Below are 25,146 nucleotides of genomic sequence, written 5' to 3' on the forward strand. Positions count from 1 at the left end.
GCACTGAAGAAAACGGATATGGAAAATCTACACAAGTATGACTTGTTAGTAACTGAATTGAAATTCTATACAATGCTCCGGTAAAAATTGTCTGAATTTATTTAGCATAAAATGTACAGTAGACTATTCATTTAACGAAAATGAAAATTGAGCATTCGTTAAATGAATTTAACGAAAAAAATTGTTTAATTAAAAATGTGTCATGTAATCGGTAATTTTAGGTTCTTTCTTTTTAATTTTTGCCAATATATTTCTCAAATTTGTAATTAGGTGAATATGTTCACCAGATTCTTGCAAAAAATATTTTTCAATATTTTCCAAATATTTAAGTGCATCTGCATAACCAATGGGATTGTCATTTGTGCTATCTATTTCTTCATGCTCATTTTCTTCCTCACATTGTATTGTATCAAGATACGCGTTTTCTTCGCAGACGACAGGTGCACAGACAGGAAACTCAATCATAATTTCACTTTTATTATCTCTAATTGTAAGGTGATTTAAATTTAATACCTTTTTCGTCAGTGGATTCTTCAAGTATTTTTTCATCTATCTTCGCCCAATTATTTAATGCCTTGTTAAAGCAATTTTTGATAGTGTCCACTGTGACTTCGTTCCAAGCCTCAATAATTAAAGGTAGAGCATTCACTAATTTGAATTTGGTAAGTTCATGTGTATATGACAATGTTCCTATATTTGTTCCCATACTCAAATTTCTAGTCATTCCTTTTTTATACAACGATTTAAATGAATGCACAATCCCTTGATCAATTGGTTGAATCTTAGATATTGTCTTTGGAGGAAGAAAATACAATTCGATATTACTGAATTCGCCATCAAAATAGTGAACTGGCGCATTATATAAAAGAAGCAAAATCTTTCTATTTTCCACACTCATTTTGGAATTTAACCGTTCAACCCAGTTTTTAAAAATTAAACTGGTCATCCAAGATTTATTGCTATTTGCATATTGAATCCCAAGATTATTCATATTAATATTTTTAAAACCATGAGGATTTTTGAATTTTCCGATTACCAACGGATGCTCTTTATCTCCTTCCATACTCTTCCTTAAAGCGTGAAATCCATGGGTGAGATGCTTTGAAATTTTCAATATAAAATCGTTGAGCAATTTTGAGTGCCATTTCGCGTACCATTTCATTAGTTATGGTGTGATTACAGAAACGTTTGTTCTGAATCCATGCATATAGTGGTTCATATATCTTATCAGTACAACTTTTAAATGTAATATTCTTTTTTTGTTTGTGACGCCTTGATCCATACAATTGCATTTTCTTCAACGTTGAATTGATCACTCCAATAGGCATATTAAACCGCTGAGCCAAATTTTCTTGAGTAACAGCAGGATTATTCTTCTTGAAATCAATAACTTCCAGTTTTTGTTGAATTTGATAAGTTTTTCTTTTTTCTTCATATTGTTCACCCTTGTACACATGGTTTACTACAAAGAAATAGCGAGGAAAAATTATTTTAAAATTTTATCAAAAATTTTAATTTTCGTTATTTAAATATTCGTTAAATATATTTAAATATTCACTAATACAAAGAAAAAAAATTTTTATTTTTGAATTTATCTAAGGAAAAACGTAAAAAATATTTTGACTTTCGTAAAATGAATATTTTCGTTAAATTTTTTTTCGTTAAATGGATAGTCTACTGTAATTGTTTTAAGTCTGAAAATAGATACATTCTCATAGAGATGCCTAGAAAGATTGGATAATACATATACAGTAGACTATTCATTTAACGAAAATGAAAATTGAGCATTCGTTAAATGAATTTAACGAAAAAAATTGTTTAATTAAAAATGTGTCATGTAATCGGTAATTTTAGGTTCTTTCTTTTTAATTTTTGCCAATATATTTCTCAAATTTGTAATTAGGTGAATATGTTCACCAGATTCTTGCAAAAAATATTTTTCAATATTTTCAAATATTTAAGTGCATCTGCATAACCAATGGGATTGTCATTTGTGCTATCTATTTCTTCATGCTCATTTTCTTCCTCACATTGTATTGTATCAAGATACGCGTTTTCTTCGCAGACGACAGGTGCACAGACAGGAAACTCAATCATAATTTCACTTTTATTATCTCTAATTGTAAGGTGATTTAAATTTAATACCTTTTTCGTCAGTGGATTCTTCAAGTATTTTTTCATCTATCTTCGCCCAATTATTTAATGCCTTGTTAAAGCAATTTTTGATAGTGTCCACTGTGACTTCGTTCCAAGCCTCAATAATTAAAGGTAGAGCATTCACTAATTTGAATTTGGTAAGTTCATGTGTATATGACAATGTTCCTATATTGTTCCCATACTCAAATTTCTAGTCATTCCTTTTTTATACAACGATTTAAATGAATGCACAATCCCTTGATCAATTGGTTGAATCTTAGATGTTGTCTTTGGAGGAAGAAAATACAATTCGATATTACTGAATTCGCCATCAAAATAGTGAACTGGCGCATTATATAAAAGAAGCAAAATCTTTCTATTTTCCACACTCATTTTGGAATTTAACCGTTCAACCCAGTTTTTAAAAATTAAACTGGTCATCCAGATTTATTGCTATTTGCATATTGAATCCCAAGATTATTCATATTAATGAATGAATGAATGAATTTTTATTAACGGAAAAGCCGAAAAAAGAGGGAGAAAGTTAATGAGACAACGTATGCCTCTTCTTCGTTGTTTCCCTCTTTTTTTTTTTTTTTTTAATATTTAATTCGAGAGGAAAAGGCTCTCTCAAGAACACTTCCAACCGTTCCCGTCGCGTCTTCCATCACTTGAGGGATGGGTTGGTCCAACTGGAGTCCATTTGCCAATTTGATGGCATATCGCCTCGTCTTTTCGAGCTTAGCGATAATGCCATCCCTTTCAGCAGTAGGATACCATCCCTCGAACCCGTAGGTAAGCAATGGTTCGACGCACGTTTTATAAACATATAAAAACGTTTCCGGGGAAAGGTGGAAGTGAATTATGCTCCTGAGAATTTGAGCGCATTTCCTTCTCCTCGAGTCGATGTATCTGAAGTAAGAACCCTTGGATCCAACTTCAACCCCAAGGTATTTCAGGTTCTCCGTTACTGTAAACCCATAGAGGTTTCTCGGCGGTTTTCGTTTTGCTCCCTGTTTTGCAATCCAGATGGCGGTGCACTTTTCTTTTGCAAGCGTCAGTCCTTTTGATATGCACCATTCTTCCACTCTTGTCACGTATCCTTTTAACTTCCTCCACGAGATGTCTTTCTCCACGAAGCATCCGTTATTAATATGTCGTCCGCGTAGATCATGAGACGACTGGTAGGATCTTTCGGTTTGGAATATCAGCAAAACGTAAATATTAAAAAGCAGGGGGCTCAAGACCGAGCCTTTCATATTAATATTTTTAAAACCATGAGGATTTTTGAATTTTCCGATTACCAACGGATGCTCTTTATCTCCTTCCATACTCTTCCTTAAAGCGTGAAATCCATGGGTGAGATGCTTTGAAATTTTCAATATAAAATCGTTGAGCAATTTTGAGTGCCATTTCGCGTACCATTTCATTAGTTATGGTGTGATTACAGAACGTTTGTTCTGAATCCATGCATTTAACGAAAATGAAATATAGTGGTTCATATATCTTATCAGTACAACTTTTAAATGTAATATTCTTTTTTGTTTGTGACGCCTTGATCCATACAATTGCATTTTCTTCAACGTTGAATTGATCACTCCAATAGGCATATTACCGCTGAGCCAAATTTTCTTGAGTAACAGCAGGATTATTCTTCTTGAAATCAATAACTTCCAGTTTTGTTGAATTTGATAAGTTTTTCTTTTTTCTTCATATTGTTCACCCTTGTACACATGGTTTACTACAAAGAAATAGCGAGGAATAATTATTTTAAAATTTATATCAAAAATTTTAATTTTCGTTATTTAAATATTCGTTAATATATTTAAATATTCACTAATACAAAGAAAAAAAATTTGGTACTTTTGTCGAAGTGGTCGCATTTTTTTTAGGCCTTTTAAAAAATCTAATAATTTTTGAGGTGGAATATATTATATTTTATTTAAGTCGCTCTATCAATAATTTAAAATATTATTAAATTTTTTACTAATTTATTTTCTAATTTTTTTAATATTATGGCGAGCATGTACCTAATATTGATATAAACTGGCACTATAGGTCACATGGAAAATTCTGTTGTGGACTTATGCAACATCAAATTCCGACAGCTCCCAATAAGTAAGGAGGATGCAGTGCATTTTCTGCAAAATGTGGATATCCTTTCAAAATCACGTATATGTCCGAAGGGACATCAGATGCAAGAATAAAGCTCAAAGAGGAGCTGTAAGACATCATCTGGGATCTTATTTCGCAGGTTTTTTTAGTTAGTTATTTTTCAGAATTTATGTGGCGAAAACAACAGAACAGAACTATAAGGATGTTTTGCACAGATTGTAAAAGACATAAATTCCTTCTACAGTCCTGGAATTTGGATGCCGCCGCGTACTAAAAATGACTAAATTGGTTAAATAAATTTTTTTAATAATTTTAATAACCATTTAAATTATTGATAGAGGGTTATAAATTAAATAATCTATTTTTCACTAAAAAAATTAATTAATTTTAATTATCTTCTAAAAAAACTGCGACCACTTCGACAAAAGTACCAAAAATTTTTATTTTTGAATTTATCTAAGGAAAAACGTAAAAAATATTTTGACTTTCATAAAATGAATATTTTCGTTAAATTTTTTTTCTTAAAATGGATAGTCTACTGTAATTGTTTTAAGTCTGAAAATAGATACATTCTCATAGAGATGCCTAGAAAGATTGGATAATACATATATATTCTAGTCACGTGGAAATCAGGGAATGTGTAGACTCGGCCATAAAAAACAATCTCTTATTTTTGTCGAGCAAGAGCACTGATGAGAGCACGAAAGGGGACTCACCTAGTGTTGCCTATTTATTACTGCCCATCTCCTTCTCGATTAAGGACTCAGAATTGAGGAGGCAACTGGATGTGAAGAATTCTCAGCTGGAAACCCAGCAGATGGAGAACAGGCGACCTCAAGTGCCGAATAGAAAACAGTCCAAACACGTGGAATATTGGTTATACTTAATAGTAAGTGTGTTGTGTTTCTTAGTGGCGTACTATTTGTTTTATTGGTTGTGGTAAAAGAGTTAGACTAGCACAACGACATTGGTCTGCATCTTAACCCCCACTTGGAATGCAATTTCCACCTACCGAGCACTCACGGAATGCCCCAATGCCCTCCCTGATAACTTGATAACTATCCATCAATTTCGAAATCAACTCTGATGATTTGGAATTGTTTTCGCGATTAAAATATTCAGATAATTCATTCCTCAAAAAAACTATGGCAAGAATGTTTCCCCGAGATAACCATTTCACTAATAAAATTAAAATAAATGTTTAGATGTTTCTCGCGAGATCTCCAATAGATCCGCGAACTCCAGGTTTAGAACCACTGTTTTAAGGACAGTTTAATGCATCTAAGCTCGTAGAAACTTATCTACACTCAGCTGCATTAAGTAACCCTTGTGATATTTGATGACCACTTTATCCCATGTCATCACACATAAAATATCCCTGTCTTTACACTGGTTCTTTAGCCATAGCTCGTTCCTCTTTTCAATTTTAACTGTTTATAAAATATCTAGGCATCTAATGTGCCTAGATTAACTTGGGGTACGGATAAAATTCACTGTAGTTTGCTTATCTTATAAAGATAATTAATATTGAAATAATTAAGTAAGAATTTTAATAATATTTACGATAGAAATGTTATAAAAATACGTTTCATAGTTACTAACAATTTTAGTTACTGAATGGGAGAAACTATACCTACTCAGGCTGTCTTTAAAATATATGCTCCAACTGTTATCGAAAGAGAAAACCTCCAGTTTGATTTTTTAGGTGTGTATGATCAGAATTTGACTCATAAATGTGATGAATTAAAAAGCTATTTTGAATCAAAAAATGTATTCTTTATGTTAATAAAATTACATTTTTAGATTATTAATATTTTGAAATCTTTAATTGCAGTACTAATGGTGGAGAAGCCACAAGATCACATAAACTTTTTACAGAAAATATTGAGTACTTGCCAAGTTTATAAATTTCCTGATGATATTTAATAACAGAATTATTTAGAGATTAATTTTGAGACTTTTATTTCAGGAAAACACCCAATGAAAGATGTACACAGACTCAAATATATTCAGCAAATAGAAAATAGAAATGACTATCATGGAATGATTTTTGAATTAACAGAACTCTTATTCGGAAACACCATATGAGATTATATATAATTTTCTAATTTTAACATTGATATAATTTCTAATTCAATAAAAGCAATTCGCACCTCAGATCAGTAATCTAAATAGACATTATCCCTTTTTTAATCAGTTTAAATAATATTTCTTTTAAAGAGAACTGCAACAATTACTTTTCATCAATATTAAAAATGCAAAAATATCAATAATTAGTTTAAACTTTAAAGCAATGTTTTGTGTAGATATCGATTTCAAAAAGCACACAAATTATGTTTTGCCTGTGTCAAACAATGTTTCAATGTTGCTGGACACTAGGCAGAAAAAATTGAATTATCAACAAAAACGAGGTACACCAAATTTAGTAGTTTCGAAATTTTGTAAACTCTGATGTGTCTTTCCTCAGAGTTCTGAAAGAAGTTGCAATATTGAAGTAGACTGCATTTTGGTAGTGTAGAGTGCTTGGTTCGGAGAAAAGAGTTTTTTGTGCATTTATTTTGGGTCTACACCCATTTGGGACGCCCGAGGATAATGGGCAAAATATCATTTCTCTGAAATATTTTCTAATGCAAGTGCATTTCCCAAAAAAAAATAACGCTGAAAAACAATTTTGAAAAGAAAAATGGTTACGCTGATGAATCAATTAACCAGCACTGCAATTGATCCGACTAGATGAGTTTCAGTTCGTCACGTTCACTTGGACTGCTTTTTGGATAAGACTGAATAGCAAAAACTATAACAGTAAAGGCAATATATATTTTATAAAAATTATTGACTAACCAATAAAAATCATCTTTGTTTAAAAAATGATAAAAAGAAGGTAAAAAGGCGTTCAGAATTAAAGCAAATGTTCCTTAAAATCATAATTTAATAAATGTAATCTGTGATTACTAAAAACAAACGAGTATATAAGCATCAATAAAAACGCGAAATAAATTAATAATTTTATATAAATTAAATTATAAAATAAACAAATTATAAACGGACAACCCTGAATAATTAATTTAAAAATAGCACTATTGTTCGCGTGTTATCATCATGACTCTTCCGGTGTATTTTAGGTCCATAATACGTACTTTTTCGACCCCAAGTGTTCTAAATGGATTTAAAAACATTAAAGTAATAAATTATATATTTTTTCAATAAAAATAGACCCAAAATAGTATAAAATTACCATCTCATCTCTGCCAATTATTGTAAACTTAATTATTACTAAAATCAGTTATTCAAACGGAAAAGTTACGGGCCATGTCCTTGGGATAGATCTTGGAACTACAAATTCATGTGTCTCTATAATGGAAGGGAAGCAAGCAAAGGTCTTGGAAAACTTCGAAGGGTCACGAACAACTCCATCAGTCGTATCATTCACAAAGGACGGAGAACGCCTTGTGGGAATTCCAGCAAAGAGACAGGCTATCACAAACGCAGAGAATACGTTCTATGCTACAAAAAGACTAATAGGAAGAAGACATGATGATCCTGACGTTAAGAAGGATATGTTGGCTATTTTTTGAATTTTCAATTATAGGGCAACATTACCTTTTAAGATATCACGTGCTAACAACGGAGATGCTTGGGTACAGAAAGACGATGGACAGAGCTTTTCGCCTAGCCAAATAGGCTCTTTTATTTTGATGAAAATGAAGGAAATTGGAGGTTAGAAACCACTTTAATTTTGTAGAAGCGTATTTGGGTCAGTCTGTGTCCAATGCAGTGGTCACTGTCCCCGCCTATTTCAATGACTCGCAGAGGCAGGCCACTAAGGACGCAGGACAAATTGCAGGACTAAACGTTCTTCGTGTCCTCAACGAGCCGACTGCTGCCGCCCTTGCCTATGGATTAGATAAGTCTGATGGGAAGGATAAAATGTAAATCTTGTTATATGATATTAGAATTGCTGTATATGACTTGGGAGGTGGGACATTTGATATTTCACTGCTGGAAATTCAGCAAGGCGTGTTTGAGGTAAAGTCCACTAATGGTGACACCTCACTTGGAGGGGAGGATTTCGATAATATACTTACCAATCATATGGTGAATGTGTTCAAACGAGAAGTTAGTCATCATTGTCTCTATTAGTCACTAGCAAGGGGTAGACTTGACCAAAGATATGATGGCAATACAACGAGTTAGAGAGGCTGCCGAAAAGGCCAAAGTCGAGTTATCCTCCACTTCTCAGACTGACATCAATCTGCCTTATATAACAATGAGCAATGCGGGACCTCTTCATTTCAATATGAAGCTGACGAGGGCTGAATTCGAGCGGATGGTCGAACATCTCATTAAAAAAACTATCGAGCCGTGCAAGAAAGCAATCAGTGATGCAAATGTCAAGCTTTCTGATATAGACGATGTAATCCTTGTTGGTGGGATGACAAGAATGCCTAAGGTGATATTTTGATGTCTTATATATAGGTTCAAGCTTTGGTTCAAGAGATATTTGGTCGACAGCCTAGCAAATCTGTAAATCCCGATGAAGCGGTGGCTATTGGAGCTGCTATTCAAGTTTAGCAGTTGTATCCAATATTTAAGGGAGGTGTTTTGGCTGGAGAAGTTTCTGATGTTTTGTTGCTAGACGTAACGCCGCTTTCGATGGGAATTGAAACACTGGGAGGAGTATTTACGAAATTAATAAACAGGAATACTACGATTCCATCTAAAAAATCTCAGGTTTTTATTATTTATATTAGGATTGGTTTTCATATTTAAATACTAATTTTGCTATTTTAAAATAGGTTTTTTCTACTGCGGCAGATGGGCAAAGTCAGGTCGAGATCAAAGTCTTGCAAGGAGAACGTGAAATGGCAGCAGATAATAAACTCCTGGGACAATTTTCTCTGGTTTTAAGTTTTTAATATGATCCAAGGTTGGGATTCCACCAGCACCTCGAGGAATTCCTCAAATAGAAGTCACTTTTGATATTGACGCGAATGGAATAGTAAATGTAAGTGCACGAGATAAGGGAACTGGAAAAGAACAGCAAAGTATTCACCATTTTATTATTTACAGTCATTTTGAAATCCTCTGGAGGCCTCAGTAAAGAGGATATTGAGCGAATGGTTGAGGACGCCCAAAAATTTTCCAAAATGGATTCCGAGAGAAGAGTTTTTTCAATTATGTTAGTTCATTGTAGGAACGCGTTGAAGCTTGTAATTCTGCTGACGGGATTGTGCACGATACAGAATCTAAATTGATTGAATTTAAAGACAAAATGTCTCAGGAAGATTCTGATCAGTTGAAGGAAAAAGTCGAGAAAGTGAAGGAGATGTTAAAGAAGGAGAATGTTGGGTTGGATGAATTGAAGAATTCTACAAATGAATTACAGTCGAGTTCACTGCGAGTTTTTGAGACTATTTATCGAAAAATGGCTGATGAGAGAAATCAGAGCGAAAATAAAACCGATAATACGAATGATTCAGGACATCAGGACGGGCAGAACAAATAAGCTTAGTTGTTAGACTAACTTTTTCACTCGTTTTATCAATTAGTTTAATATTTCTTTTATTTTTCATACATAGCTTGAAGATTTGTATTTTTTACGTTTTATATAAGATGGGCGAAAAGAAGGAAAACGGAATTATCCCAATTTAAATAAAATGTGATTTTTAAAATCATTTTTTCAGTTGCAATCTTTTTAAATTGGTAGTATTTACTCCTGAAGATTGTTATCTGGATCTATTAAAACCGTTAAAAGAAAAGTGGATTTTTGTTTATACACTTATATTTAAAAAAATGCAATCGCCAAATATGCATGTCTTTATTGTCTGCACCTATACAGATACTTAATGATTTAGTTGCTTAAAATAATAGTCTCTGAAAAAATGAATTTTCCAACATCCTTATTCATTGGCATTTTTGTTGACTAGAAATCTAGAATTATTTTTTTCATTGACACAATTTATTTGTCAGTACACCTAAATATCAACAATTTACTAACTTTTCTTTATTAAATATAGCTAAATTGTGTCTTTCCAAAAATATTTTTACTAAAAAATAAAGAATTAGTTTATAGAAAATTTTTTGAACATAAGTTTATTCTGAAATTAATTCTAATAGTCATTTTAGTTACCTAGTTTCAAAAGTATATTAAAATGACGTTGGATTTTACTACTGATTTTTAGATTAGAGCAGGATATTTCTCATACTACCAAAGCATCGTATTTATGGAAGTTATTAAAGTTTTACGTAACCAAAGATTATTTTTCGTTTTGTAAATGGAATGACGACGAACTAGAACTAGCCCATGGTTTATTTGTTCAAAAAAGAATAAAAATTAATCAAAATATATTATATTTTGTTTTTACGAAAAATAAAAATGTATGATTATGAAAATTTATTTTAAGATTATTTTTATAATTGATTGTGAATTAAATGGATTTTTTTTCAATTTAGAAACAGAAAATGTTGAAAATCTAATTTTACCTGAAAAAATAGATAATTGTTTATCAACAAATCCTGATTATGAAAGAATAATTGCATGGAATTCCAAATCAGGGAATCTTTATGTATTGTGTTCATATTAAAATATTTTTATAGCTTATTGACTCTGATTTGAAGATTGTATTGAGTATGTTTAACGTCGATGATGCTATAAGAGCAATATGTCTATTTTATAATGATAGATATTTGGCTGTTTTATCCACAAAATGTGTAATGGTTATTATTTTTTGACAATCACATTTAAAGGTCTTGGAAATTAGTTATATGAAGACGCAGTTAGTTTTTGTAAATTCGGCCTTATTTCAGTTTCCAGGAAAAATGAACATTCTTCAATTCGTTTCAGATAAAAATCGGATTTTAGTCTCTACAGATGGTTATCTGATTAAAGTTATTAAATATTATTTTAATAAACTTAAGAAATTTTCTTTATCCCAAATGAAAGAAGAAAAGAGTCTATATAGTAAGAATTGTGCGTATGCAACTACAATCTCATTTTTAAAAAGTTGTGAAAAGTTCGCAGTTGGGCTTAAAGATGGAATCAGTAAAAGTTAAAGGAATAATTTTTAGTTCAAATATATAATTTAAATTTGGAAAAAATATTTAGTTTCGCAGCACACCATCGAAAAATCACATCTTTATTTTCATTTTCAAAGGGATCATATCTCGTTTCTACTAGCGCCGATAGTAATCTAAAAATTTGGTGTCTTGAAACTTATACATTATTTCAAAAGTATGTGCTAAATTAATAAAATAGTTATGAAACAAATAAAGAGATATTTATTTGCAAGCCATTTAGTGAAGGGAAAATGATTCTCAGTTTATCCATGAATGAATTAGTAATTTGGAATTATAAACATATTTACGATTTAATAGCATTTACAAGGTATGTTTATTAATTTTTATCAGATATGAAATTACTCGTTTTAAAATGATCAAATGCCTTGGTCGTGGATACTTAATTGGACTTATTTTGAATGATACTATCTTGAAAATTTTAGATGAAAATGATTTATACGAAATCAACACTTTCTATTTAAAATCTAAAGTTCTTGATTATAGCTATGTCTATAATACTGGTAATAAAATTAAATTTATTATTTATTTAAGGAACCCTATGTTTAATTGATTTCTTTTACAACTTGATAATAATAAACAAATCCCCGATAAATACGGAAACAGAACATTGCAATCATCATTTTACATGCATTTTATTATGTGAATTTGTTAATCTTTCTAAAAGCGTTGATGCAAGCATTATTTCATTATTTATTGTTGGTACGGCAACTGGTGATATACAAATATTTGACTGCAATAGAAATCTTTTTATTTTTAATGTCCAAGTTTTTTATTTAAACTAATTGAATCATATTTATAGTCACATGAGAGACAGAAAGTCGTGGCAATTGCTCAAGAAAAAAAACTCATTATTACCTCAGGGGATGATAAATCAGTTTGTATCTGGAATTTAGATATCAATTTAATGAAACTCTCAAATCTATATTCTATCTTTTGCGAACATTCTCCTGTGGATTTATGTGTGATATCTAATAAATTTTGCATAATTGTCTACAGAGATGATAATATATATGGGACCTATATGCTAGATCTTTTAAGGAGAGGTAAAATAAAAATTTATTTTAAAGAAAAAAATACGAAATCCTATAACACATTTCAGAAAGAGAAAATCACAAATATTTGCAGCTGTTATAAACTAAAAATATATGCAACTCTGCTGTCAAATAATATTATTGCAATTTTTAACTGTAATAATGAAATAATAAGGTTTTTTTGTAATTAATTTATTTTTTAAATAGAAAACTCATCTTTAAAGTGGAAGTCTCTAGTATTTCCTTTATTAATTCGCTTGGGGATATTTTGGTTTCTTTGAAAAATACTTTATGGGTTGTTAAGGCCGAAAATTGTATTTTATATCTCAATTTTTAGATCTCTTGAACCATTACAAATTAAAACTTACAACTAAACTCTGTGAGAAAAATAAAAAACGTGTAAGTAATGAAATCAAAAAATCAAATTTAAATAAGAAAGATATTCACATTGTAAAAAAGTAAGAAAAATTATAGTTACGATATATAGATATGAAAGTATTTACGACGATTCAGAATTTTCCGATAATTTGCTCATTAAAGAATACGAAGTCTAATATTGAAATTTATTTAGATTAGAAAATAATTTTAAAAAATCAAGATATTTCTGATTTGAAAAAGGGAATTATTGTTCCCCAAAAAACTATCAGTCCGACAAACAAAAAATTAATTTTAAATAAAAATTTCAATATTCATACAAAAAAAATAATTATGGTAAACTTTTTTTATAAAATATTAGAATAACTTTCAAAAAAAATCATTAATCCAAGAATCTCAAAAAAGTTCAAAACATGATTCTCCAGTAATTTTATAAATTTTTCAATTATTTGTAGATGTTAAAAAAATCAATTCCAAATATGTATTCAGTGAAGCCGAAAGTATTTAAAGATTTGACTTATGCATATGATTTTGATGTCATGAACAAAAAGAATGATGATTTAAATTTTGACAAGGTTAAATATATTTAATTAAATATTAATTGAATAGGAGATATCTGAAGAACCGATTTTTATAGAGGTGATTTAATAGTTATAAAATGATTAAATTTAGAATCTGGAATCAAACACTTCAGAAAATGATAAAATAATAATTGACGTCGAGAAAATTGACCAAGATTCGATATTTAGTGAAAATGAAATAGAAAACACAAATCTCGAGGTGAATTACCTGTTCAATTTAAATACAATGACAGAATGATGGCAACACACTCAATGCCATAGTTACAGAAAAAATTCCAGAAGTCGAACAGAATAATAATATTTTTGAAGTTTTGAAGAAGAATGAGAAATTTGAAAATATAAAAACCTTTCCCACATATTCTCAAAGTGAATCTAAAGATGAAATGAATAGCCACGACCCAATTATTCTTAAGCCCGACCTTCCAACTGTTGATAGAATAAAAGAAACTAAATTCGAAACTAAAGACTCCGAAATTCTAAATTTGGAGAACCTAGAAAAACATTTTGTAGATGACTATGCTCCAGTATTTATAACCGAAACAAATGAAAATGGAATGTAAAAAATATCAATTATTTTTAGTGAGTTATCTATTTTTTCAAATTTTAAGCGCGAAAATTGGTTCAAAAATTTTTATCAGCAGACCATGAAGGTTAGATACAATCAATTTATTAATAGAAATTCAATAATGAAATGCTAGTATTTATAAAGAATATTCATAACGATATGCTATACAACAATCCACTTGATGTTTCTGATTTTTTGGATATAGTTATTAAAAATATTCAGTTTTTAGGTATTTCTTTAATAAGTATAAATCATTAGAAATAAAAGTGATCCATCTATTAATAATTTCGATTATGAGGTTTTATGATTTAGAAAATAAAAATACATTAATTAAAAAAATACTCAAAATAATTTCAAGCATTCGTTATAAAGATTTTGAAATAATATCAGAAATCATTTCATTATATATAAGAAGTGACGACGTAACAATGTTAATATCCTGTAGATTATATTTCAGGTCAAATATAATGAATTTATTGAATAAACTCGGATTAAATGACATTGATTTTATTCTGCAAAATTATCTTAAGCAGTCTATTAAAGAAACGCAAATCAATTATAAAGAGAAAATAGAACAATTTATTAATCGGTATTTTAGATAAATAAAAATCAGTCAATACACTGAGTTGATAAGTCTACCTTTCGACAACTTGTTAAAAATTGTATTCACCTAGTTTTATAATTATTAATAGAACATTTTGGGAAAAAGAGATAATCGTTTGTGTTGATAAATAAAATATAGACGAAGCGACTGCAATCGACGCTGTGAATTACTTTATTCTTAAGAATGTCAAAAAAGATGCTACCAAAGTGAAAAATGAAATCAAGGAAACAATAATGTTATCAAAAAAATCATCATTAAAAAAATATTGCGAAAAAGTAGTCAATGAAACTGCCTTAACGCAATATGGAAAAAGCTGCGAAAAACAGATAGGTAGATTATCAAATAGTCATTATCATTCTGAAAAATTAAAATTAAGTAAAGTATTTCATTTCCCGAGTATATATTATCCAATCAAGAGATGTACTTTATTGCCATTCACAAAAAATTCGTCGTTTGATGAGACTATTCAATGGCTTAAAAAATATTTCGATATAGAAGAATCTAGTGACTTTAATATTTACTAAAATCAATACATATTTTCCGTATTTTATATTCAAATAATTGGAGGAAACAGATTTATAAAAAATGATAAATCTTGTGGGGTTTACCGTGGAGACGGAAAACGCCCAGATGGAGTCAGCTTTTGCTTGGAGTAATGGGAAATGCCTCGCGTAGGACTCTATGTTCCCAAACACTTTTTCAAAGACGAATATAATCGACTCGGCAATCAGTCCAGGTTTAGCCGCTAAAAGGCTAAAGAATACAAAATCTTGAAATATTCTAACCTGTCGAACAACATGATCTTTTCCCCAATCTCCGTAGAAACATCCACAACAAATCTCTTGAACTCGTTGGAAAAATGTGGCAACTGATCTTCAGAAAACGAAGAGAGCCTCGAAACAAGCAATGGCAGTTCCAAAGAATTTCCATTGCGATTCTTAGGGGCAAAGTTTTCTCGATAATAAGTAGTTTTAGATTAAAACTAACTTAATAAACTATCAAGAACTTAAAAAATTAATCTTGGTAGTACATATTCAAAATATTTTCTGACAATTTTTTACAACTGCATCAGGGGTGTTCATATTTGTATTTAAAAAGCAAAACATAAACAATTTTTAGACGATTTAAAATGAGCACATTACTAAAAAGACACCTTTCTACCTTTCGACAATTATTATCAATTCCTCAGACTTTCTGACATTAGAAGCATTGTAAGAAGTAAATCAAAACTAACTAAAAATGGATTTTTTAGTCAAAACAAATAGTTATGGCTGATGTAAATTTGTTAAATTCATTCCAGGAATGGGGAATCTGCTGTACCGCGAATAACTAAACAGTTTCCTTTCAGGATCATGATCGAGATCCTCTGAAACACCATAGCGTCACTTTTCTCCCTACTGTAAGTTTTGAAATCATGCTTCTGATTTTCTTAAAAAGTGCATTCTTCATCCAGATGACACCACTTGTCTCAAACTCAAGTGGAACAAATTCTAAACTGTTAAGAAATGGGTACTCCCGCCAGGAACCTAATGATCTAAAACAAATAATAAATTTATCTTGTTTCTCTTTTTAATATTTAATTTTATTTAGTTTTAATTTTGTATTCAAAAATACAAGAATTATGTTAAAATTAATTTCATTTTTTGTAGACCTGTAATTTACTCTTTGAATGAATGATTCCAAATTGATTTCAACATTATTTGAAAATATATTAGGTTTTCTTGAAAAACCAGCAACACTTGATAACAATATTCATAATCTGGTTAAGCTAGCATATCGTTATGCACTGAGTAAAGGTACACATTTACTAAATAAAATAAGGAATTTTATTTATGTCACTCAATAATGAAAATATGCTTGAACCAATTTCCACTGTTTTGTTGCCATATCCAATATCTTTGAATTTATACAATAATGGAAAAAATATAACACAATTATACAATATTTTGTACAACAAGGTTTCAGAAGATTATGAATTTCTTAAAAATACTTTAAAAAAGTATAAAATGATTCCATTCTGTTAGTGTATTAGACCACGACCTTTTCATTAAAAAACTTTGGGAAATTTACGAGGAGGTGCGGCTTTATGGCCACAAACAAGTATGATAAAAAATTTAACGATAAAAAAGAATATCAAATTATCAATAAACCGCAACGATTTTATGATTTCAAACACACAAGAAAAAAACGAGTTAAAACAAGTTGAATTGAACACGATTGCAGTCGGTATGACTTCATTGAGTCAATCGGCTGCCGACTTACACAAATTTGTAATTGAACAACTTGGCCTCAATTCAAATGCTGTTAGAAAAATATCTAAAAAACTACTTTTCTAGATTCCCAAAGAGTCAATATCTTCAAAACTTGCAGATGCCTTTTTATATGCATTTAGACTTTACTCTCAGCAAAAGTATAGTAAATAAGTTGAGAATTTTAGTCAAATTATTTTTATTCCAATGATAGTGATTGTTGTTAATGATTTCGAGAGCAATATTATTGATCAAACTTTTGTAGAGATTGAAATCATATCAAAACTCGGAAAAGAATGTCTTGTAAGAAGACTAACTTTAGACTACATTGGCCAACATGCAGAACTGGGAGCGGAGGGGGAACTTTTACTGTATTATAGTTATTTTGATGAAATAGTGAGCAGAAGTTTGAAGTGGTTATTGTCTATTACCGTACAGCATATTCTCCTGAATTAATTTCAACAAAATCTGTTTAAAATATTTTGTGAGATTTTCAGCATTGGAAAGGAAGACGTTTAGTCGAATTATCACGTTGTATTAAATGTCCCTCAATTAATTATCATTTAACTGGTTGCAAGAAAGTACAACAAGTGCTGGCCTCCAAAACAGCACTGCGTAGATTTGTCGAGTCTAAATCAGACCTGGAACTTTTATTTAGTTCAATGGTGGGACAATATTCACTGGACTGCGATTCATTAGGAGACAAAATGACTCAATTTGCCATAGAAAATCCCGATAAATTTGTAATGAAGCCACAAAGAGAGGGTGGAGGTTTTAAATCATGTTTAAATTAAACAGGGAATAATTTATTTGGAGATTCTCTTGTCTCGCATTTAAAACAGATACAAAATTCTTCGGAAAGATCGCGGTATACTTTAATGGAAAAAATAATTCCAAAACCCACAAAAAATATAATATTAACAGATCGAAACAACCCAACTGTGGTTGATGTTGTATCTGAGATTAGTTTTTATGGATTTGTTATCAGGTATCAGGTTAATAGTCGATATAAATTTAGCGATGAAGACGAAATAGTTTTTAATGATGTCTGTGGCTCATTTGTTCGTATGAAATATGCTGATTGTAATGAGGGAGGGATTGTCATAAGAATGTCTTTTTTTTCTTCACTATATTTGACTGATACAGATTAACTTTTTTTTGATAATACTGATTATAAACTTCAATATAGTTTTATTTCAACAATCTAAAATAAACTTTAGCAGCTATTGGAAAAATTATTATCTATCTTTTTGAACTTTATCAATCAGATATGAAAGATGACATTACTATTTTCCAGTGTTGTTGTCTAAAAGTCATCCGCGTAATCTTTGTTTTTGAAAATAGGTCAAAATAAAAAAAACAGTTTGAATTTTTTAAAATGAATATTTAAGTATGAGCACATTAAAATTAAGTTCTTTCATAAATTTAAAATCAATTGAGATTTCGTTTTATGATTTAATAACACACTAACAAATTGATAGATTCTCAATTACTAATAAGTCAAGGTTTCTTTTTAAGTATTATTAAACAAAAAATAGTTATGAATAAAATATTAGTGGTCACACATTAACAAATTAATATCAATAGATTTATCCAGACTGACGTAATTCCCACAACTAGTTGAAAAAGTTTGAAACCAGGACGCATAACGTTGTTTAATCAAATCCAAGTGAGCATTTATGTCGTCTATATAAAATCAACAATATATTATACCAGCTGACAAAAGTCCTTCGTAACTCTCCATAATTCGTTCTAACAAAATCTCCTCGGTCATTGAAGGCTTTCTCTCCGTTATGAAAATTCTACAATCTCGAATTTAAAAAACGATTTTATGATTCTTATGAGAGATGGTAGACGACGAGAAATATTTTTATCAATCTCTTCACTATTAGTCAGTTTTCTTTTAAGTTTCATTGACTGATTTTCCTTAACCTAATAAAATAATTTTAATTAATAAAATTAAATCTTTAATGAAATTAGAGTTGGAAGAAACAATACTTTAGCAATCAGATGGGCCGGAAGTCCTCGAAGTGCTCTTGCTAGAGGCGTTTCTTTTTGTTTTGTTTTTTCATCACAAGAAACTGAATTCTCTGCCACGACAGAAGCAATGGCGTCTTTAATCTTCAGAATGATAAAACCACGTAATTATACTTGTATCGGAGCTTTTATATCGACCAACTCTCGTGCTGTAGTGACTTTTTTGCGTTTTTGATCTTCCTCCAGCAGTTCGACAGGCTCAATGTCTTTTACTGTCTCCAATTTAAAACGTGGGTGCCATCTCTTTAGCTTTTTTAGTTCAATTTGAACTGGATTTTCAAATGTAGAGATAAATTCCTATTCGAGTAGAAATATTCAAATTTACTTGATGGTAAGAATGAGTCAGTTTCATGAGCGAATTCTTAAATATAGACTTCCTCTGACTTGCTAGTTTTGGACTAAAGTAAAGAAATTGTTCGATTTTTTCAAATCCCACTACAACATTAAAATTGATAAATTAATATTTTGTTGCAAAATATAGCATATTGTGTAAGTAGCACTTAAAGGCAAAATCGAAATACAACCCAAATTAGCACGAACAAGTATTCTACTATCGGGAATACGAGAAAAGATATAGGCCGATGGATAAACGGCCTTAATTTGCCCCATTCTCTTCTCGTCAAATTTCCTATGATTGAAAATCAATTTTTCACTTTCTGGTGAGTCTTTCGACAGATGGAACTAATTTGTCAAAATAGCAGTCTTCTTTGCGATTGTGGAGTATTGAGACAATCATTTCTGTCGCATCGAACAGACTTTTGAGAAGATTGTATTTTGATGGTAGAGATAAAGTTGGGTTTGGAATTAACAAATGACGATATTTCTCTGACAAAGTTGGTGGCTGAGGGCTGGTAGGAGTTGACTGTTCAAATTTTTGTCTCTTAGAGGCACTACAAATTATATCTAAAGAAATTTAATTTTATAAATTAGGAATACCCTCTTTTTCGTCTTTGATGCCTCTTTTTATTGTAGCCTTTTTAGGTTCAAAATAGTTAGTTATTCGTGACATAAAATAATGGCCACTAACTCCGGTACGTTAATTAAAATTGATATTTTATATTATACAAAAGTTGGATTGATTAAATTTATTTATAACTTAAATATCAAATGTATAAGAGTATATTTTCTTAATCATAACCATATATTTATTTGAGTTTGTTTTCTGAGATATTATATTTTGAAAAGGAATAAGATTTTTTACTAATAAATATTTATTTTTTATTTCTGATTTGTTCTCTCTTGATCTTAAAAATTGTGTGGCTAGTACAAGAAAAAGCTTAGGCATTTATGTGCCAATCTCTTACCGGTAGTTTTTTTTTAATATATAAAGAGAATTTCGTATTCTTCTTTCTATTTAGATTTTATTTTGAAATTGAAAAAATTAATTGTGTGGAAATAACATGATATTATCAAATGATAATCTTCTGATTAATTTATCTACATTTTTGTCTGCGGTTTACAATTTTTACTGGTCTTGGGAGTTTATTTCAGTTCAATAAAGTATTACTCCATTCCACAAATAACATAATATGACAGAAATTGGTCGAGCAACAAAAGATTTAAACTTTCCTAAGGAACAAAAATCAAGTTAAATAAAATAAATGAAAATAAATTAACCCAGTAAACCAAAATTGAATAGGAATAAAGCACTTTGAGAAAGATTAGAGTTAATTTTAAGAATTAATGAACAGATATTCTTATTTATTTATTTTTGCAGAAAAATGAAATCATGATAAATCCAAGCCAATTTAACTAGTCAAAATTATCCAAAATATTTAACTTGCGGAATTTATGTAGTTGCCCACACAAATTCGATAACTGTAGCCAGAAAGCTGTAGCCAGAAACAAGATAGTGCTGTTTTTTAAATAAATTTATCTAAAATAACAATGTGATATAAAGTTTAACCTTATCTGAATTAATATTTTTCCTCCTAATTCTGGATTAAAAGTCGATAATTTGTTCCTTTAAATGAACACTGAAATTATCAACATTTAACTTGTTTCATTTAAGAGTAAATGCAAATCAATATCAAATTGAGTGTTTCATTGAAAGGAACGTAATCCAACATGAAGTAACGAATAACTCCAAATAGTATGACCGCTCCAAATAGTGTGACTATTCAGATAGTATGACCATTTTTAAGAAATTTTCGTTTATACTTTTTAATAGTATGGCTATCCAAATAAAATGGATCTTTAAAAAAAATACAACTAAATGACAATTAAAATAGTATTTTCAAGGTATTTTGGCCATACTATTTAATAGTATGACTCATACTATTTGGAGTGATCCGTTAGTTGTTTTATTTGTTTGATTATTGGCGGTATTGTCTCTGAATATAGCCATGGAGACTTGCTCGGCCAGATACCGGTCCTCGGATGGTTCGCAGGTAACCTTTTATATAAGTGACCCGATGTGTCGAGGCAGGTCTCGGCTGCCACGGGTACAAACGCCTTCCCATTCCCGACATCAGAATACTCCCGTGCTTCTGCCCTTTGACCAGTTCGGATGGGACTCCAAGGCTTTTGAATGATATTTGTTTGTTGTTTTATAAAATTTACAACAAAAATTTTTTTTGTTGAATAATTTTTTAAAAATTAAATATATTTTTAGTGTAATGAAGCTGCTCGATCCTTATTGCTATTTTGATGAAAAAGGTTTTTTATTAACTACATAAGCAATTCAAATAAATTAATTATTACTTTTTAGGAGGACCTTTGGGGGCCTTTCCGTTAATTCATAATTCATATACAAAATATTCATTTCTCCTACAATCACGTGCTGGAAAAACCTGCGATAAATTTCATAGAGATTTTTTTAAATGTGCAGCCCAGGTGGGGAAAAATCAAATAAAAACAGCTTGTGCTTCTTATATAGAAGATATGAATGAGTGCGTGAATAGAAGAAAACAAGTAGGATGATTGGTTTTGTTAAAATAGACCGAACGAGCATATTTAATAAGACAAGAGTATAAAAAGAAGAAAAAAAAATTTGCAGAGCCGCCATTTGCTGATAGTGTACCTCCTCAAATGTTGCTTTGAATTTAACTAATTTAATCATTAATTTTTAATAAAAACATAATTTTCTGAATTAATAATTTCTATGAAACAACAACATATTTCTTCCTGGACGATAACTGCAAACTAACCAATAATTAAATTTGTAGATCAATCAAATAGTTTACACTTTAAATTTCTACGAATATCGAATTTTTTGTACGCTACGCAATTTTAATATATATTGCACACAGTCTAGTTTAAATGAAGAGATACGCTATGATTCAAACTCTTTTACCCATTTTACTGATTTTGTTTGTTTTATTCTGCTATTTTTACAACAAAAAATCGAAAAATGTATTTTAATATTAAATAAAAGAAGCTTTCTTTACCTCCTTTTATACCTTCTAAAATTCCATTTTTTGGTCATATATGGGACTTCAAAAACGACATAACGATTTTTTTAGTTAAAGCGTATGAAAAAGTAGTTCTCATCTATTTTTGAACATTTAGTACGGTCAAGTTGTGAGCTTCAACATGATGGGAAAAACTATTACAGTCTTTCTCGGGAGTCAAGCCACTGAATTATTTTATTCGAAAGGAAATGACGATTTAAATGAAGAGGAAATTTACAATAAGTTTACAAATCCTATTTTTGGAAAAACTGATATTTTAAAAGTATAACAAAAAGATTTATTTAGATTTTCCAACAACATAAACAACTTTTTTTATTTTTATTTAAAGAAGAATTTTTAGATATATTCATTCCAAAAATTGCTGTCGAAGTTATTAATTTTATGTCAAAGTTTGACAACCTTTCAAATTTTACAGGTTTAATCATATAGTCAACTTCAAGATATTCATCATGAATATTCTGAACTTTTTACTCTGATGTTATGCGAGTGTTTATGTGGTTTAAGAATTTTATTAATATAAAAGGAAACAATGTAAGGAATATTGTTTTTGAAAACAGAATGAAATGGATATCAGATATAAACAACGTATTTTCAATCCTTGTTTATATTTTTCCTGCTTGGTTTCCTCTAAAAGTAAAAAAGTAATTTCGAGTCCTCTTTATTAAAAAGTGATGCATACAATTCACAGTTAAAATTAAACGATATGCTGATCAAAGAAATTCAGAATAGACACATTTTTAATATATCAGGAAATGATATGCTTCAATTTTTGTTGGATTTTAAATATCAGTACTATATGATAAAATTTATTTTAGTGACGGACGTAAGGTCGATGAAAAAGCTATTAGAGCTCTGATAATGGGCCAGTTCATTTCAGGAATACAAACCCCTTCTTCTACTGCTGCTTGGCTAACACTGTTTATTGCACATAATAAAAAAATTCAGGTTTAATGAAATAGAAGATAATTACTAGGACAAGCTATATGAAGAACAAATCAGTGTCTGTGGAAAAGATTTTAAAAACCTTACCAATGACGATTTAAAAGAAATGGACCTTCTCGATAGATGTTTTAAAGAAACATTACGTTTAAGACCGCCAGCTGCCCTTATTGCGCGCCGTTGTAAAAATGATATGGTTTTCTGGTAAATCATTAATAAGTCAGAAAATGCTTGGGTATGATATACTCAAAGGGACGTATGTCTGTATATCTCCTTCTGCAAATCACCATCTAAGTAGTGTTTGGGAAAATCCCACAGAGTTTGATCCTGATCGGTAAAAATTAATATCTCGACTTTTATAGTTTTATTAACTATGATATCAAAAAAATGGGCGTATGCTCATATATACCATTTGGATATGGCCAAAGAAGATGCAGTGGAGAAAAATTTGCGAATATACAGATAAAAATAACTCTAGCCTACTTAATTCAAAATTATGAAATATTTTTAGAAAAAAATGTCATACCTGGAATAGATATTTCAACCGTTGTTCGAAGTCCTCTTAATTCTATGATATATCTAAAATCTCGGAATGCACCTTAACACTACTTTTAACAGTAATAATATCCTGTATTCAATAAATTTCGAAACAATACAAAATTTTTGTTTTAGATATATACAGTGTCATATCTAGTTGATATAAGAAAAATTAATTCAAGTCCATAGTCGACCTTACTAATTGAAAAAATTAAAATCTATTTTTTAATATAATTCTTATAGATTCTGCTAAGCAACTGTTAGGTTTCAATTAAATTATTTTAAAACCCGGAAAAAATTAAGAAGTCAATAAGAGAACAACATTATTCACAATTGTAGAGAAGTCCAGGGAATGTTGTCAATTTTTGTCAAATTAATTGTAATCTTGAGCCTAGACAGTGTCACAGAAGACATGGAAGGATTTACAATCTCGAAATTATACATACACACCAAACCCCAAACAATTCAATATCTGTCTCGAAATACTTATTCCCAGAAAAAGTAGCTTCTACTACCAATCTACATCCATTTGATGAGATTTGACATTTTTGAGGATCAGTAGCTCGAGCATACACAACAACCGTAACAGTATCAGCAGAATCCATAAAATCTACTTTACAGCTAGTCTGACCAGGATTCTTAATTTTTTACAAAATTTAAAAAATCTCACTTTTGGCCAACGATGATCTCCAATAACACAGCCTCCAATTTTTAAAAAATATTCAATCTCTGCGGATTGTTTATTACAGCAAGGCCATAATTGAGTCCTATCGTGAAATGACGGCGGCATCGAATGATATCGGCATTCACTCAGATCATTTGATTGAGTCTACCGTGGCCTTAAATAATAACATTACAGCAGAACAGCCGTAGTTGAGACATTTTAGCTCAGTAACATTTTGTGTTACATTCTCATAATCTTTAAGAGCATCTCTTAATGAATCCTCTACTTTAATTTCCAAAGGGACCATTTTCTGATTCTTCGAGGGACGAGAAATTTGTTCTTTCCTGACCTCCTTAGGAGCTGTTTTAACAGACTCCTCAGGAATAAAGGAAGAGTCAGTTTTGGGAGTTATATTGGGTTTAACAGAAGAGTGCTGCCCATAGACGCAGCCCTTTAACTGTTAATAAACATACTTTACAGGAAAATTAATAAATTCAGTAAAATCTAAAGACTTTTTACCACAACATGACCACTGTTTTAAGGAATCTCTTATTAATGGCTCTCCACTGTGATATTGGCAGGAATCTTAGAGGCAATAAATATAATAAGACTCTACTTTCAGTGTTGGTCTCATTTTCATAGGTTTTAAAACAGCCAGGATTGTTACACCTCAAAGACATGCGGTAGACTATGTAGCAATTTATTTTAAATTAAAAAATATTTTCTATAAATTTATATATTTAAATATCATTATGTTTTTTTAAATAATTTATTAACCTACATTCTTTTTTGTTTAACTATGGACTTTCAATTTGATGTTGGT

At 30.2% G+C, this 25,146-nt stretch overlaps 6 protein-coding genes, 1 long non-coding RNA gene and 1 pseudogene across 7 annotated transcripts; 5 read left to right on the top strand and 3 right to left on the bottom strand.

Annotated features, from left to right (window-relative positions):
- Positions 1-484: 484 nt before the first annotated feature.
- Positions 485-991, bottom strand: LOC115229395 (tigger transposable element-derived protein 6-like). Its single transcript, XM_029799754.1, has one exon. The coding sequence runs from the start codon at positions 989-991 to the stop codon at positions 485-487; it is 507 nt and encodes a 168-aa protein (XP_029655614.1).
- Positions 992-5,906: 4,915 nt separating this feature from the next.
- Positions 5,907-6,355, top strand: LOC115229410. Its single transcript, XR_003883325.1, has 3 exons — positions 5,907-6,021; positions 6,055-6,150; positions 6,184-6,355. It is a non-coding gene; the product is annotated as an uncharacterized LOC115229410 (long non-coding RNA).
- A 763-nt stretch (positions 6,356-7,118) lies between these two features.
- LOC115229396 lies at positions 7,119-9,757 on the top strand (annotated as a pseudogene).
- A 2,592-nt stretch (positions 9,758-12,349) lies between these two features.
- Positions 12,350-13,949, top strand: LOC118761351 (adenylate cyclase, germination specific-like). The gene is made up of 6 exons (XM_036499190.1): positions 12,350-12,371; positions 12,697-12,758; positions 13,190-13,309; positions 13,344-13,373; positions 13,407-13,514; positions 13,549-13,949. Exons 1-6 carry the CDS (start codon positions 12,350-12,352, stop codon positions 13,873-13,875), a joined length of 669 nt encoding a protein of 222 aa, XP_036355083.1. The 3' UTR covers positions 13,876-13,949.
- Positions 13,950-16,586: 2,637 nt separating this feature from the next.
- LOC115229397 (glutathione synthetase, chloroplastic-like) lies at positions 16,587-17,527 on the top strand. Its single transcript, XM_029799755.1, has 4 exons — positions 16,587-16,787; positions 16,821-16,899; positions 16,999-17,129; positions 17,231-17,527. Exons 1-4 carry the CDS (start codon positions 16,587-16,589, stop codon positions 17,525-17,527), a joined length of 708 nt encoding a protein of 235 aa, XP_029655615.1.
- A 1,892-nt stretch (positions 17,528-19,419) lies between these two features.
- LOC115229398 (DNA replication factor Cdt1-like) lies at positions 19,420-19,795 on the bottom strand. Its single transcript, XM_029799757.1, has 2 exons — positions 19,707-19,795; positions 19,420-19,673 (listed from the first exon to the last, which is right to left on the bottom strand). The coding sequence occupies exons 1-2, from the start codon at positions 19,777-19,779 to the stop codon at positions 19,420-19,422; spliced, it is 327 nt and encodes a 108-aa protein (XP_029655617.1). The 5' UTR covers positions 19,780-19,795.
- Positions 19,796-22,286: 2,491 nt separating this feature from the next.
- On the top strand, positions 22,287-23,725 carry LOC115229399 (lanosterol 14-alpha demethylase-like). The gene is made up of 5 exons (XM_029799758.1): positions 22,287-22,445; positions 22,688-22,824; positions 22,999-23,128; positions 23,163-23,326; positions 23,485-23,725. The coding sequence occupies exons 1-5, from the start codon at positions 22,305-22,307 to the stop codon at positions 23,723-23,725; spliced, it is 813 nt and encodes a 270-aa protein (XP_029655618.1). The 5' UTR covers positions 22,287-22,304.
- Positions 23,726-23,790: 65 nt separating this feature from the next.
- Positions 23,791-25,003, bottom strand: LOC115229400 (cysteine and histidine-rich domain-containing protein 1-like). The gene is made up of 6 exons (XM_029799759.1): positions 24,940-25,003; positions 24,823-24,908; positions 24,512-24,780; positions 24,330-24,468; positions 24,110-24,297; positions 23,791-23,857 (listed from the first exon to the last, which is right to left on the bottom strand). Exons 1-6 carry the CDS (start codon positions 25,001-25,003, stop codon positions 23,791-23,793), a joined length of 813 nt encoding a protein of 270 aa, XP_029655619.1.
- Between the last annotated feature and the right edge of the window lie 143 nt (positions 25,004-25,146).

This window comes from Octopus sinensis, unplaced genomic scaffold, assembly GCF_006345805.1.
Source record: "Octopus sinensis unplaced genomic scaffold, ASM634580v1 Contig12563, whole genome shotgun sequence".
NCBI classification, from domain to species: domain Eukaryota; kingdom Metazoa; phylum Mollusca; class Cephalopoda; order Octopoda; family Octopodidae; genus Octopus; species Octopus sinensis.

What these genes read in the sequence shown, in the direction of transcription:
- LOC115229395 (XM_029799754.1), bottom strand. Translation starts at nt 991, where the DNA reads ATGAATAATCTTGGGATTCAATATGCAAATAGCAATAAATCTTGGATG.
- LOC118761351 (XM_036499190.1), top strand. Translation starts at nt 12,350, where the DNA reads ATGCTAGATCTTTTAAGGAGAG. An exon ending in ATGATTTAAATTTTGACAAG is followed by an intron (nt 13,310 to 13,343) that starts GTTAAATATATT and finishes TTAATTGAATAG; the next exon opens with GAGATATCTGAAGAACCGAT. An exon ending in AAGAACCGATTTTTATAGAG is followed by an intron (nt 13,374 to 13,406) that starts GTGATTTAATAG and finishes GATTAAATTTAG; the next exon opens with AATCTGGAATCAAACACTTC.
- LOC115229397 (XM_029799755.1), top strand. Translation starts at nt 16,587, where the DNA reads ATGATAAAAAATTTAACGATAAAAAAGAATATCAAATTATCAATAAAC. An exon ending in TTGGCCTCAATTCAAATGCT is followed by an intron (nt 16,788 to 16,820) that starts GTTAGAAAAATA and finishes CTACTTTTCTAG; the next exon opens with ATTCCCAAAGAGTCAATATC. An exon ending in ATAGTTATTTTGATGAAATA is followed by an intron (nt 17,130 to 17,230) that starts GTGAGCAGAAGT and finishes TGAGATTTTCAG; the next exon opens with CATTGGAAAGGAAGACGTTT.
- LOC115229398 (XM_029799757.1), bottom strand. Translation starts at nt 19,779, where the DNA reads ATGTCACGAATAACTAACTATTTTGAACCTAAAAAGGCTACAATAAAA. An exon ending in CATCAAAGACGAAAAAGAGG is followed by an intron (nt 19,674 to 19,706) that starts GTATTCCTAATT and finishes AAATTTCTTTAG; the next exon opens with ATATAATTTGTAGTGCCTCT.
- LOC115229399 (XM_029799758.1), top strand. Translation starts at nt 22,305, where the DNA reads ATGATGGGAAAAACTATTACAGTCTTTCTCGGGAGTCAAGCCACTGAA. An exon ending in GAAAAACTGATATTTTAAAA is followed by an intron (nt 22,446 to 22,687) that starts GTATAACAAAAA and finishes ATGTGGTTTAAG; the next exon opens with AATTTTATTAATATAAAAGG. An exon ending in CACATAATAAAAAAATTCAG is followed by an intron (nt 23,129 to 23,162) that starts GTTTAATGAAAT and finishes TACTAGGACAAG; the next exon opens with CTATATGAAGAACAAATCAG.
- LOC115229400 (XM_029799759.1), bottom strand. Translation starts at nt 25,003, where the DNA reads ATGTCTTTGAGGTGTAACAATCCTGGCTGTTTTAAAACCTATGAAAAT. An exon ending in GTAAAAAGTCTTTAGATTTT is followed by an intron (nt 24,781 to 24,822) that starts ACTGAATTTATT and finishes GTTTATTAACAG; the next exon opens with TTAAAGGGCTGCGTCTATGG. An exon ending in TACGGCTGTTCTGCTGTAAT is followed by an intron (nt 24,469 to 24,511) that starts GTTATTATTTAA and finishes AAATGATCTGAG; the next exon opens with TGAATGCCGATATCATTCGA.